At 36.8% G+C, this 15985-nt stretch overlaps 1 protein-coding gene across 4 annotated transcripts in view; it reads right to left on the reverse strand.

Moving 5' to 3' along the window:
• The window catches only part of Stac (SH3 and cysteine rich domain), a 131606-nt gene that overhangs the window by 12920 nt on the left and 102701 nt on the right, over positions 1-15985 (reverse strand). For all 4 annotated transcript variants that reach the window (XM_013156509.3, XM_003473473.5, XM_023566567.2 and 1 more), the window contains 2 exons: positions 13955-14019; positions 12569-12657 (listed from right to left, as the gene is read on the reverse strand). In XM_013156509.3, coding sequence (XP_013011963.1) covers positions 12569-12657; positions 13955-14019 — 154 coding nt within the window. The remainder of the gene's footprint in view (positions 1-12568; positions 12658-13954; positions 14020-15985) is intronic.

Genomic DNA, 15985 nt, shown 5'->3' on the forward strand with positions numbered 1-15985 from the left:
GGAATTTTTCTTTTTTCTAGTACTGCTATGGAAGTAATTCTTGAGAAAGATATTTTTGGATATTCTTAGGAATTGGGGCAAGAGAAGAAACAGATTTGTGTGCTCATTTTGGTATTCTGATTCAATCTCCTCTGCCATCATTTTCAATTTTCAGTTAATATCTATTTTTATTGGGGATTACAGTATAACAGAGCTGTACCACCTGAAGCATTAAACACAACTGGCATTTTGATATTTCAACAGTCACAGTTATGTGCTGATGCTTCAGAAAGTGAGATGGCTGAAAATCACTCTTTCCAAGTGAGGGATTTAATTAAGCAGCAAGGATGAAATTCTGTAACATAATCTTCTAAGCTGAAGCAGATTTTACTTAACCCAATAACCTAAGAAACCATGTGTCAGTAACAAATACAATACAATACCTCTGCTGATTTGGTAGGAATTGTAAAGCTGGGCATCAAGCTGAAGACTTGGGGAGGTATTTTCTTAAAGCTGAAGGAAGATGCTCCCTGAATCTGACCTCTATTTTTATAGTCTAGTTAGAAAGTCACTCTTTATTGTGCCCAGAAGTGGAAAGTCCCCAAATACAGGTCCCATGTTAATTAAAGTACATATTACAATATATACTCACTGAAATAAAAACTGTAATTTTAAATACCAGACATAGAGCTAAGAATGTGACAAAGATTCTTTCTTTTCCTATAAAAACAAAACTTTCAGGATTAGAAAATGGCATGGTGAATGAGGAGAGTTAAATTCATCCATTTGTTCTTTATTTCTTGTTTACCCACTTATGAAAAAACATATTTACAGAATGTGGATTCTGCAATAGCCATTTTCCTAGGCACTGGGTATACTTTGGTGAACATAATCTTCTCTGAAACCAATATTCTAGTGAGAAAGATGGATAATAAGCAGGTAAAAAGATAATAAGACATCTTATAAGTGTATGATAACAAATGTAATATACTGCATATTAATAATCAATAAACATGTAATTGCAAATTGTCTTATAGGCTTATAGGAAATAATTAGTATGTAGCCAAAAAGAGTAAGAATAGTCTCCTTGAGAGATTACTGAAATAGTTTAAGCATCAGACAGAGACAGTTAATGCCTTTTTCAGTGTAAGGAGGATTTTTCTCTAGGGTAGTACTTGAATCCAAGACAACAATTGTAAAACACCTGTGGCATGTGAGGTTTGTACACACTGTACTCATTCAAACACTACCCTTTAGTCTCAGCATTCTTTCCCATGGGGGTTGCTTTCAGATCTAGAGCTCTTTTCCACACTGGGCTCTAAGTGGTACATACAGCATACAAGATAAAAGCAGTCTACGATATAGTTTTTTTTTTTTTTTAATATGATGACCAGTTTTGAGGCCCAGATTAGTCAATTCCACTTCTTAAGTTTATACATCCAGCAACTTTCCTTCTTAGGGCTTGACCATTCTGAATCACTATGTATCTGTTTTAATCACTCATTCTGGATCCAGGTATCAGAAATTGAGGGACAGTCCTTATGCTCTAGAGTTTGTGAAATTATTTAAATTATCCAACGTGTAGGGAACCTTACCAAACTCTATGGGTAGCCATATATAAACTGCCCCTGTAGTTCCAGTTTCCTGATATCCTGACTTTTAGCCACAAGCAGCTGTATGGTCCTTCCTGGCAGCCCTTCACACATAACAATCAGCTGTTGCAACACTTTCTGTTATGGTTTAGGTTGAGATGTACCCCCAAACTCTCAAGTAGTCATAGGAGTTTTTCTTTAGAGGTGGCTGAATCTAGAGTGGGGTGATTGATTCATGGTTTAATGCTGGGATTAAGGGCGTTGGAATTAGGGATAGGTGATTGCTGGATTAGCCCACTAACTGGATTGGCACCACTCTAGTCCCAATAGATTGGACACAATTTAAGAGACAGAAAGAGGTTTGTCTTGCTCTGTCTTGTTGCTTTTGTTTTATTTTGATGCCATGAACTTTTGTCTCCATGCTATATACCACCCTGTCTTGGAGCCAACCAAAGGACTGCAACCTCTATACACTGTGAGTTAAATAAGCCATTCCCCCTTTAACTTTGGATATTAGGTATTTTGCCTCAGCAGTGAGAAAAAGTAACTTATTACCTTCTCAACTTACTTCTTTTCTCCTATCATGGTATTGGCATATTGAATTTTGCTATTAAAGAATTAAATTAAAACGTGCCAAGCAGTTCTACATAGAAACTTTGACACTGGCCCAAGAGGGAAGGAGGCCTATGGTTATAATTCTTCTTCTCCTGGTTGTTCTCAAGATGGACAATGCATGATTCTGCCTGCAGCTGTTTCACAACTGGAAGTGACAGCCCCATTTCTATGGAATAATTCTTTATTGATTTTGTCAAATTTAAAACATTATCTAAATTATCCCACTCTGGCCTAACAGTCTCTTTCTTTCAGGTGACTTTACATTTCTGATCCATGTAGTGTGGATTCTATAATTTATTTCTAAGTTTTAGAGACCCATGTGATGAGATTCCAGACAATTAAAAATATTCCTTTTGCTTAACTAAGACAATTTTAAAATTCAAGCAAAAATTCTATTTGCATTGTATCAAAATACAAAGTATAATGCAACTGCTAACAATAAAAACACCAGTATCTTATTTGGTAAAGACAGGTCAGAGTGCTACAGCTGGCCTTTCCTTTTGTTTGTTCAGTAAAATCTGTCCCGAGGAAGACTTGCAGGTTAGCTCTTCCATGACTGATGGAAATGTTTGAAATGGTGAAGGTGCTATGGACAGGCAATGAGAATAGAAATAAAATAACTAAAGGTAACTATAGAATTATAGCTTACTGGTGAGGAACACAGGATTTATTTGTGAGCATATAAGTGACTGTGTCCATGTACATGTGAGATTTATGGTTGTTACCTGGGTTGCTGAAGGAGGGAAGTCCTTCATTTCTCATTTTTCTACTAAGGTATTGGAGCTCATTTTTTCTGCCACTAGTAAACTGGCTTCAGGGACTTGGCAAGTACAATATGCAGGAAGCAAATGAATAATGCAAGCTGAGCTTGGTTAGCTATAGGGAAGGCTTTGTATAGCGTTATGAAAGAAAGTTGATGCTCCAAGGATGGGGGATTCTGGAAAGAGTAGTGTGAGCTGATCTAAGGCCCCACTATCCATCTTCTCTTCACTTCCCACGTAGGGCATAAATTCCTAGGGGTCAAGACCTTGATACCCTCTTGATGAGGATATCTCATCCTCTGAGAAAGAGTTTTTTTCCTCCACTGTCTGAGACAACCTGAGATCTCAGGCTGGCCTTCCTTTGGGAAACATGATCAAAGTAGGATGATCTTGGGACTTCTCTGTTTTATGAATGTTTTGGACAAATTGAATACTTGCATTTTAGAAGTCAGAGGAATTTTGTTTTTACTTGCTCCTTCATCTCTGCCCATTAGCAAAGGAGATTATAGGAAAGGAAAGTGATTTTCTGAATGTTTATGGCATTTTGGGTCTAATATACTGGGAACAGATTTTAAGATATTTGTATAAGCTTCAGTTTTCTTAACTTTAAAGTGAAGATGATGATAGCACCCCATCAAATTTTTGAACAATAAAGAGTAATTTTTGGGAAGCACATTTATAAAAGTTCACAATGGATTTTTTATTACTGTTAAGACAATTACTGCACTCAGAATGTTGATAATTTTAAAGGAAAAGGATATACAGCTGATAATTCCAAGTCAGTATCATCCCTGATTGAAAGGCAACTACTGAGGGTAGGGAGGGCAGAATCAGGTATGGAAATAATGCCAAACAAAAGTCTGAAACACATATACCTTGCTGACTTACAGCTCTTCATCATTTATTGTGCATAAGAAATATTTTGAACTGTATTTACTTTATAAAATTGCTGTATAGCTTAAATGAGAAAGCAAGTGTGGAAATCTTTGTACTGTGCATGATGTACAATGAAACGCAAATTTCTCGGAACCTGGGCTTTTTCACTTGGAAATCAGAAGATCTAGTCTTTTTCCTATTTTTCTCTCTCTTTCTTTCTTTTTTTTGTTTGATACAGGATTTCGTTACAGTGCCCAACCTGACCTTATACTTGGAATCCTCTTACTTCAGCTTCTTGAGGGTGGGATTACAAATGTGTGCCACTGAACCTGACTGCTCTGTTTTTAAGTTAGTGCTTTGGCAGAAGTTGGTTAATGAGCATCTTTGATTTCAGTGACTTCAGATTCTGGCCTTGGAACTACTTCAGGTAGTGCACACAAGGTTGTAACAGTGTGCATGGGGCTGAATATACTCTTCAGCTGCCCAGGATCTGACTGCAAGGGTGATTCTGGTAAAAGCGAAGAAGACAGCTACATAGTCTGGAGGGTCTGCAATGCTAATTGAAAGAAGTAGGCATAGCCAGGTCACTTTCATATGAGTAAACAGGTTGAGATTTTATTATTCATATGCAGAGTTTCAGCCCATGATTAATTCCACTAAATCAAGCTGCCTCTTATACTACCTATGCCTCCTCAAAACTCAAGAGAACTGCACATTTTATTTACAAAACATTGAAGTGAGGAATATTTAACATTTTCTATGATTGCACATTCATCAAAGAACCCCAAATCAACCTTATGGCAACCATAATCACTCAGTCAAAAGAGATGTTTTTGGAAAACCAAGGTAATGGGAGCAGACAAAAGAACCAGCCAAATGGTTCCATTAATTTTAGAACTATTGTTTAATTTTTCACTGGATTAATTTTCCAGTTTGCATGATCCTGGTCTGGAATCTTTTACAATGAGAGCATATGAGTAAGTAATCAAGAAATATTGACCTCTGCAGTTTGATTTTTTTTTTTTTTTTTTTTTTTTTTTTGCTCCTAATATCTGTGACTGCTTGTACTTTCTCAAGTCTGTAGAGTAGCATCAGCCATTTGGAAGAAATTTGGTAAATGTTCCTTAACTGTCATGAATCATGCTCTTCAGAACCTAACTGAAACAGGCATTTGAGTGAGGGGGATGCTGTTAAACACATTAGTGACATTCAGTAGGATCTGGGTTTCTTGACATAGTGCAGCATCAGAATATAATACGCATCAGAGACTTTCCTCAAATATCCTTAATTGCATTTTGATGTCCTGGTGACTGTGAAGACTATTTTAAAATCCAATTGGTGCATTTGAATTACATTTAGTTTTAATTAAATTGATGTATTTGCCAAGCAGTAATGTACTTAGACAATGGAAACAAGACACCCAGGGAATCTTCTTTTGTATTATTCTTCTCAAGGCTCTTCCTTTCTTATTTTATGGAGATTTTTAAGCATTGCAAGGTGAAGAATATTAGAATGGGAGTCACAGATCAAAAACCAAATGGAGATTTGTGCATAGAGTATTGACAGAGAATTAGGAAACCTGTGTTTTGGTATTTGATCTGCCACTGGTCCACTGAGTATTTTTGGAAAGTCATAGTTCTAAAATCTGGCAGATAATTGGAATCTAAAAGATCATTTAATACAGATCCACAAGTAAGGCTTGACTCTGTAGATTTAGGTGGAGCACAGAAATCTCTGTTTCAACAATATTCTCCAGGAGATTCTTATGATTTATAACAAGTGGATTTACCATTTTTAACCAGAATTTTCTCTTCTGTAGAATGTTATTTACTTGGGTAACCTCACGGATTTGCTAAAAGAATTTGAGGTGAAGCTAAGTAAAATGTGAAAGACTTCAAAGATGACAGATTTAAATCCTGTCTAGTACATCTTTTCCATTTCAATGCCTTTGACTTGTATCTCATGAAAGTTGTAGAAAACTGATTATAATGTATTGTTTCCCTTTTCTAGTCCTCCTCACAGTCTGGAAAGTTTGTATTTATAATCTCATGGAAATGTTGGAATCAATCTACCACCTCCAGTGCAGCCCTTGGTGTGAATAAAGACAGTAGGACATATTTACAGTTAAGAGCACCCAAGGAGTCCTGAGGTCTGGTCCAGAGGAAGATTTATGGAATGAAGGCTATGACCCTGGCCTAAACCTAGAATTTATTAATTTGTGTGAAGAAGGGAGTGGCTTGAGGACGAGTGATGGTGAGAATGGCAGGAATTATATGAACAATGTGAGCTGAGCTAGCTAGGAGGCCCCAAATCACCTCTGCAATATGCAGAGAGAAAGATAGCAGAAAGACCAATCTGCCCAACACAACTGAGGTAGCATTTAACATTTAGGGGAATGGTTCTTCGGTTTTGATATGCAAATATTTTTGCCCTGGGAAGTCATGGCCTCATGTCTTGAACCTGGAGCCCAGTTGAGGGTCCAGGAACAATGGCTCTGCCGTCCTGTTAGGCTCAACCATTTAGTGGGAGACGCTGAAGTGAGGAAATAGTTGTCCTTGGCTTCAAAGATTACACATCAGTATCTCAGCCAGCCCTATTTACATTGCTTAGAGCCAACTGAAGGGAAAAGGAAATAGCTTAGTCAGCTCTGTACATATCAGTACATGATGATTTGGCTGGTTTTGATAATGTGGATGCTATTATTCCATATTCAAGGAAATCAGTCCATATGTTTTTCCATAATAATGCATATTGGTCTTGTCCACAGAAATACAAGTGAGCTATTATTGGTAGATTCTAGTCAGTTATTACCCTATGAATACTGATAGGTTTTGCATCTGTCTATAAATTCACATCAGTATCCAATAGTACTTACATATGTGTAATATACTGAATTTTCCTTTGGGTCAGATGTTTCATCCCTCTCTTATTAGTTCTTGTTAAATAAGAGTCCAGTAAAAATTTGACATGTATTCTTTCATACTTGTATGAGAATCATAAATTTAATTTTAAAAATTTCCCTTTAATAGAAATGACATTTTCTGGACCCATTTTAGAGATGACAAGTTTCCTGGACCTACCAATCCTATAATATTTGTAAGTGGTCAGCATGAGATAGATCAATATAATGCCTCAATCCACCAACTAAAAGACAATTGAGAAAGGATGGATAATGGGTTGAGGTGTGCATTTAGATAGGAAAAGTAACTTCTAGAAGTGAGGTAAGGTAATCACTGGAAGCAATCAATGATATAATTCAAAATAGCTAGCAGAGATTTTGATTGCTCCTAACAGAAAAGGTACATATTTAAATTGATATGCAATTATCTTGATATGAACAATGCACATGATGCGTATTTACTGAAATAGCACATGCTACTCTTACAAATATGTACAATCATGAGTCATTCAAAAGAAAAAAATCTAACTCTTGACAAAAAATGTCAGCTTTTGCAGAGAGGAAAACTATTATAATTAGCACAAGATGTAGAGAGTAAGTAGCACAGAAAGCACTGAGTTTCAATCCAGAGTCTCCATCTCTGACCTGAGAAGTCTTTGTCTGTCTCTCTCACTTTATTTTTAAAGAGACAAAGAATTGTAAACTGTCCCACTGGAAGATAAAATAAAAATAGCAGGATTTATAAGCCTAGAACTATGAACCTTTAAAGCACTCTTCAGAATCAAGACTGAAATGAACAGTTATCTAAGTCCTTCCACTGAATTTTCACAACTTGTTTCTGAAACAGATTTGCATTAGCCCTCAATCAGTACCTTTTAAAGAGATGGTCTTATTCGGAAGTTTAACCATTGTTCCTTATCTGTTTCTACTGGATATCTTTCCTTGTGCCAATGCTTTTGAGTTACTTCGTCTCATGCAAGTTGTAGAAAGTAGCGTTGTGGAAGTAAAAGCAGGCTCCACATAAATCTGTGATGTCTCTACTTTCTGGAAGTTCAGCACCAATGCTAGCTACTTGCAAAGCCTTTCCTGATCTGCCCACAAATGCTTCCACACTCCCTTGAGATACTTCACAGCATCATGGACACCTGCCACCCACAACACTTCACACTGGATTTTAACTTCTACTTTTCTGATGTTTCCAGAATGACTGCCTCTTGAATTCTTTGATTACAGTAAATAGCTCATTGAGAGCAATACTGCCAACAACCATACAAGGGTTAAAATCACTTACAACTCAAGTTTCAAGTCATACCTTGAGAAAAATCAGAAGAGATGAATTTGGGCTATTCCCTCTCAAAGAGACTGTGGGAAACATTAGCTAATGGGACACGAGACTGCCTGCTTTCATTTAGCTTTGTTCATGATTCTGATTCTTCCTGCTTTGAAGTATCTGGCAATGTATGAGTCTAAACCCTTATTTGGAGTTTAAAAAAATAAAACTTTTCTTTGAAGACCTCCCCACCCATGTGTAGGTGCTCTGGAATGCACAGATGTGGCAATCTGTACATGTCTTACACAATTTTGGAGAAGCAATTTCTTCTTTCTCTTTCTTAGCTCATATGTTTCCCACTCTTTCTTCTTCTCCTTATAAAAAATGGACATTGTCATATAAATCTATTTGGAAAGAACTAACAAAGTGAAAATGACCTGGATATAGAAACTCGGATTATCTATATAGGCATTGTATGATCACTAAAATATGTATTTGGACCTGTCAATCTTTTATTTATTGTTGATTTTTTATTTTGCAATGTCTTAGATGATCAAGGTGTTTATGTTTACTTGAAGTCATTTACACTTGCTGATTATTTACCTAAAACATCAATCTGGTAAAGCTACAATAGTTTTTCTTATTGATTTAAAAAGGATGACTTGGTAAGAAGTAATGACTCCAAGACTTCATTATGCAGTCTTTTAAACCTAATTGAGGGCCAGGGGTTTAGCTTAGCTTAGCGGCAAGCGTAAGTTGTGAGTTTGACCCTGGGGGGGGGGGCGCTCCTAGAACATCCTCCTGCTGTGAGTGCTTTGGTAAAGGGTTCCAATGGAATCTCTTTTGCTGCCCTAAATTCTACTATCTTTGAATAACAAAGCTATTATTAATCTTCCTTTCTACAATTTCTTCTTGATAAATAATATTCACCTGGCTCAGAGACCAACACTTCCAGAACATAAGCCCCAACCGACCTCTCCTAGCTTTGAAATAATTTCAGAAATATATAAACACAAGTGGAAGTAAGTATTTAAATGAAAGGAATAGAGTGTTATAAATGTATGTTACAAAGGCATGTAGCCTAGCATGTACCAGGAGGAGATGTACCAAGGAAGTCAGGCTGAGCCAAAATCTGGAGGGTGACTAATTGTTAACTGGTACAGTGTTTGTATGTGCGTGTGTGCATGTTTGAGTGTGTTTGACAGTGGCGGGGTGGGGTAGATATGAAGAGCTGAGAAGCAGTTGATGGCTGATAGAGTGGTCAGACTGCAGGAAGAAGAACTTCTAGGAAGACTGTCGTACACACAGTCTTTTTGGAGAAGAAAAAGGGCTAGTATCAATGAAACAGAGAGCTCATCAGTGATAAGACTGCAGATACTAAAGACCCATTGATATTCTGGTTTTATAAGGGCATTGGGAGGATCAGAAGTATGATCAAGTATGTGTGCTCTGAGTAGGTCTAAGGCAGGCATAATAATGATCACCTTTTACAACTGAGGAAGCAGAAGCTCAGGCTTAGATGGCTCGTGTAGGTTTTCCAGGATTCGTGCAAGTTGCATGACCAAGTGAATGGCTTGGCAAGGACTTAAATTCAGGTCCAGTGATACTCAACACTTTTATTCACTTAAATATTCAGTGAATTCATGCTGGTGTTTCTCTCTCTCTCTCTGTTTCTCTTTCTCTCGATTCTGAAAATAAAGCACTTACTTTGAGAATATTAAGTAGAGTTGGGTGAAACTAATGTTACTAAGTTCTTACAGTGTACCAGATGCTGTTATTGTATTTAGTTGCATCTCTCCTGTAAGGAAGGGCCTGATTTTCCTCATCTTCATTATGAGAAAACTGAGGATCAGAGAGTTAGGGGATGTGCTTTATTGTTAGAGACAGGAAGAGAAGGGATATGAATATAGTCTGTCTGACTCTAAATTTTAGGTGCAGTCCTGAACAAGGTATCATCACCTTAGGGAGACCTATAATGGAAGAGAGGGCAAAGCAAGATGAGAAACACAGAGACCAGATAAGATCTAATCTATAATCATCCAGATGAGAGATGAAGATAAAGGGTGGATACAATAGATTTTAGGTGAAGCGAACAAGCAGGAAATGAGCCTCTAAGGTGTTTGGGACGTGAAGAACTGGGGAACCTCCTTGGTTGGTTTGAGGCTGAGCAGATGATGATGTCATTTATCCTGAGGGGAGAGGCTGGAGATTCTCTGCTCCATTGATGGTTGGGATGGGCAGTCAGGTAAGCAAAACCAGAGGTCTCTGGAGAGATCTAGACCACTGGCCTTTGGCAGAAAGATGTTTCTTTATTATTAGGCAAATTTCAAACAAATGTTTGCTGCAGCCATGATCCATCTGCTCTGTTAAGATAATCAGCTTTGCCAGGCACATTCTTCTCCTCACAGTTTCACACTCCTATTGTTTCCTGTATTCTCAGGAAACAATTCTTTGTTCTCTTTTTGAAGATGATACTTGGTATGTCCCCCTGAGTCAGAATCCAGGTAAATAAGAATGGTATTTTAATAACTGGATTTTCCCTGATGGTTTGAGGAGAACCAGTTCATTCAAAGAATTATACTAAATCACAAAAACATGGCTTCAGTATAATAGTCTACTACAAAATGGTAGGAATTATACAATATGAAGCTGCTAAATCTTAAATTTTAGACACTGAGGTCACAGTCTCAATGAGGACTCAAAATATTGCACTTATTGCAGACTAAATACATGTCACCCTTGTCTTATCAGCTAAGAGTTAACTGTGGACATCAGTTGAAGGTAAGCATTATTCCAGCAATGAAACATCCTTGGCAGGCTCCTCTCTGACTCACAGGGCTTGCCAGATCTCTGATGGAATAGGGTACCCTTGATAAATGCCATCTACTTCTCTTGCATGGATGATGCCACACTGTTCAGGTAACATTTTCAACTCCAGTCAGTGAATTCACCATAGCTGTTTTCCTCAACCATGGGGAAAATTCAGATGTATAAGAGCTAAATTGTCTGAATAAAACTAAGTAGCCAGGATTTTCAGCCTATGAATTCTGCTTTGGAAATGTCCAAGAATCACTTGGAAACTGACCTCAAACTAGTACTGACACTAGGCCAACTTTAGGGTGTAAGCCAGGGCGAATGTCAGAATGCCAGGCAGGAATAAATCTGCTGTTATGTCTTTCTGCTAGTGGTACCCACCAGCAGGGGGCCTGAACGGCAGGGGTCCCTAATGGCAGAAGGGATGCGAACCCAAGGTAACTAGAGCCCTTCAGTGCCTGCTTTTCTGTCTGCCCCTTCCTTCCCCCTTCCTTCCTTCCTTCCTTCCTTCCTTCCTTCCTTCCTTCCTTCCTTCCTTCCATCCTTCCCTCCTTCCTTCCTTCCTTCCTCTTCCCCCTCTTTCTCTCTCCCTCTCTCCCTTTTTCCCCCTCCCTCTTCTAGCACTGGGGAAAGTGGGAGAGGAGAAGTTGCATTCCTTGAGGCATGGACCCATCACAGAAAATGTATCGATATAAGCTTGGAAAAGTGGAAAAACAGTTAATTGGGGTTGGATTTGGAAGGGAATAGCTGTGAGTCTGGTAATTGATATCTTGGTTGCATGGCACCCAGACAAGCCAGTGTACCCAATGGAGGCTATTTCTCCAGTGTTCTGGCAATTAAGTAGTTTTCAGCGCTAGTTTAACTCTCCATTCTTTTTTAGAAGAAGGGAGAATGCATTTCTAAAGGCTCATTTGTCTGAAAAAGCAACCTGGTCTTTCATGCTCTAGGATGGGAAACACAACCATCTTCTGAAGTGACACATGATTTGGGCTTGTGAATAGAAGAAAAGAATAAGGCATTTCCTTTAAGGTAGACAGCGAGCGCCACACTATAAAAATTGTAATTACTACTGGTTACTGAGTGTTTGTGATGGCTACGCACTGTGTTGTGCACTTTTTTCATTTGGGTCTGACAAATTCCTTAAAGGGAGGAGATTGTTGTTAATCTTTCCCATATAAAGATATCAGAGTAATGAGATGTTTACACATTGCTTAAGGTCACAAGTTGGTTGTAAACCCTGGGCTGACTCCAGTTTATCTTTCCTGAAACACTAGTAACCTCAAACTCTGAACAAGAGAAAGGTTCAGATTTAGTAAGCTTGAAAAACTCATCCTCCCAAGGGCTTCAGTCAGCATAGTTCTTAGTTGATTATGATAGTGAACGTTAATTTGGTGATTAAGTATATATTTTTAAATTATTTGTTGTACTCCATTGGATGCCAGGTGCATTTAATGTTTAACCTTCATGAAAACTCCCATGAGCACTTTTAACTATGTACAGTGCTTCCAAAATATGGTCTCTGGACAAGTAGCATCAGCACTGTCTGCACACAGGTTACAAATGTGATTTCTTGATCTCCACAGTGAGCTCCCTGAATAAGAAAACCAGGAGGCTGGTCAGCAGTCTGTGTGTTAACAATTCTGCAAATCATGAGGTGCATGCTAATATTTAAGAGTCACTTCTTAAATAGATGTTTTTTCAACATGGAAAATGTTGACTCTAAGATTTTCTTTTTTTTTCTTTTCTTTAAAAAAATCTTTACCTCATTTCCAAGTCTTCATTCTCCTGTGGCACAAATTTGTACAAGGCAACATAGGTGTTTATCTGTAATGGGTCTTTGGAAGGAGGTCCCTGAAAAAGAAAATAAAAGAAAAATGAGAAAGAGAAGAAGAAATTACAAGAGAAAATAAAACAGGAAGCAGAAAAGTTACTGCAATGTAATTTCAGGGCATACATCTTACATGTTAAAAAACCATTATTAATGATTTCCTGTCAACTTTATTTTTAATTCAACTGAGTTAGGTATCATTGCAAAACATTTGAAGACAATTATTTGGAATTCATTGTCAGAAATACTGAAACCTTTTTCAAATAATTTTTTTCCTCCTTTATTGTTCACAAAAAATGTCCTAGGTTTGGGTCCAGGAATGAGAATTTTTTTTTTTTTTTTGTAAAGGAAGAAGGATAGGTAAATATTAATAAATAGCTCTTCTCTAAACTGATGTTTTATCAGCTGAAAGTTGGGATCTAGCATATCAAAGGGTACCTTGTTTATTCATCTGGTAGATAAATCATTCATGTTAGAGAAAAAGCACAGCTTTTAGCATCAGACTGATACAGTTTATAACATGGTACCACAATGACAATAAAAGCTACCAATTTTGATAATTACTATGTGTCAGGCATTATGTTACATGCATCAACATAATTTAACTGCATAACAGTGCCGTAGGGTAATTTTATCATGGTCTCCAATTTATAGGTAGTCATGCAAGTATAATAAAAATTATTAATTATTATTATTAACCAAATATATTTTAAATGTTACATATTTTACAATATAAAATTTAAATTATGCAATATATTGTGAAATATATAATTGAATAATATATTTGAATATGTTATATCAAATATATAAGTATATGATATGATGTATATAAAACATAAAAGTTGCATACAACTGCATGTAAACTTTTCATCTACAATTTACTCTGCTCTTTGAAATGGTATCATACACTCTATTATCCTGTTCCACTAAGTGCATAACTGTATATATGAACATATATAATATAGCAAATATATATTTATATTGTACATAGTTATACTAAAATTCTATAATGTTCATTATATAGTACATATCAATTTTTATGAAACTTAGGTGAGAGAAACAAAAAGTGCACAATGCAAAAGTTATCATTTTTATATTTATACACCATGACACTATCTTAACATGACACTATCTTAACATGACACTATCTTAACTTATTATTATGCTATGGCACATCATACTACATCATTCTATTTTATTCTCTAAAAATACTGGCCTGCGACCCACTGAGTGGGTCTCATGACCTCCTTGAGTGGTGAGCTGCAGTTGATCTAAGGATTCATTCCTATTTGATCTGTCTTCTGTGACTTCCATAAATACCTGGTGGTTTATGTTCTTTGATTGGTCGCTGAAATCGTGGGTGCCATTTTCGGGATATGTAAACACTGAGGGAGACAAAACAAATCAGGTGCTTTACGAATCCAATCACTGTAACTTGCAAAGCACGATCGGAGGTTGTCACTTTACTCGTCTACCTTACTGCTTGCTGCCTTTTCCTCAATTTCCCCTTCCCCGCTTTCGCGTCCTCTCCCGTGAGATGCTGTGTTCTCCGAGCTCTCTCAACCTCCGCGCTTGCCGTGCTGGCCCTTGTTGCTTGCCCTGGTTGGGAATTGTGTGTGTAAAACTTGGACTCATTTGGCAGTGTTCTCCTTTGGAGCAGAAGCTCTGCCATCCATCTTTATTGAATGTGTCAAATCACTTTTACATGGGACGATGGGTCAGGTATAGTTCACTTTAGTGCATTTAATTACCTTCTCTAAATATCAGATAATTTAGTCTATACTCAGTATCTTAATTCTATTTTTAAATGATGTCTGTATTGTATTTTGAAGATTAAAGGTTTATTTTTAAATTTCAAAATATATTCCTGGTCCCTTACTTTCAATGCATTATAGTCATTTTATGGTTTTCCTTTTGGCTCATTATTAGGCTAATAAATTAGTAATAAATTCTCGCCCTTTTGCACTTAATCAGCCTTCATAGGGAGCAAAACATCTGCAAATGGACAGGAGTTTTTAGTGTCTACATACATAGCTGTGAGAAGTCCCTGAATGAGACAGCGTCACTGCCTCAGCTAAGTTGATCAGCCAAGTTGACCCCAGTGACAACATTAGAAATTTACCCTTCTTGCCAGATGTACCTTCTTTCAACAGAACATGGAAAATGTTTCCAAATTTACATGATAGAGTTGTGGTGTCAATTAATCCACCAATTGAAGACTTGACATTTTAAAATAACACATTGCTGCTTTATTTTTTTCTTTTATTTCCCATCAGATTATGAAGAAAATATCAGTAGAGGGAGACAAATGCATCAGGGGATGCTCTATCACCTACTTCATTAGTATGTTGACACTCTCTACTGTTCAGAAAATAGACTCAATAACTGAAGTGTAAAACACATTTCAGAACACAGGCCACTGGAAAAGTAGAGAAGATTTTAAAATCTCTGTTTTACTCAGTTTATTGTCCCAGAGTTTATGGATACAGTTCCATTATTCCTAAGAAACCCTTGCCAAAATCATTGGCAGGGCTCTGGTTTGTGGGTAACTAGAAGACAAGGCCTAATTCCATGAACTTTGTCTGCCGTATTATTTGGCTTCTGAACATGGTGTTTAGCAGTTTAAATCGGGCCCAGTAACATCTTAATCTGGTATGGCGTGACTATTTGAAATTTTGGTGTAACACTTGATTCTACAAAACTGGATTCTTCTAAAAGAATATTAAATATTTGAATGGGGACATGTGAAAAGAATCTAGGAAATTTTCAGTTGGAACGAAAAAAGAGAACTACATAAATTGTGTATGTAGTAATCAGTTTGCACTAATTTTATAATTCTGCAATTTCACATTATTTTAGTTTTCTTTATGAATATTAATTGGGCCATCAAATTCAAAATGTGTACCATTTTTATGAAGTATGTTGAAAATTATTTGAAGTGACCTTCAGTGTGCCTGCAGATATATAGTTACAAACAGGTCTGGAAGGCCTCAAAATGATTTTTAAAATCTATTTCTGCAGGCTATTTCTAGGACTTTGAAGAAATAGAACAAAAGCAAGGTAACTATTTTATCAAGGCATTTACACATATCCTTTATTTTTAGTATTTTAAATTATTTTATGAAAATATTTGTTTCTTTGTTTTAATACTCACTATAAGTGCTTAGAGCTCAAAGAATATGTCCATTAATATTTTCCAATATTATAGAAACAAAATAAATCTTAACTTTTTGCCATATCCTCAGAGGACCACCTTCTTTTCCACTATGTCTTTCTCTTTTACTCTGTAGCTCTGTGAAGCCATGTCAGCTGTGTTTTCTGAAATGATTATTTGGGGTTTTATTCTTTAAC

The sequence above is a fragment of the Cavia porcellus genome, unplaced genomic scaffold (assembly GCF_034190915.1).
Source record: "Cavia porcellus strain 051 isolate PalLab524CR breed Dunkin Hartley unplaced genomic scaffold, mCavPor4.1 scaffold_13, whole genome shotgun sequence".
NCBI lineage: Eukaryota > Metazoa > Chordata > Mammalia > Rodentia > Caviidae > Cavia > Cavia porcellus.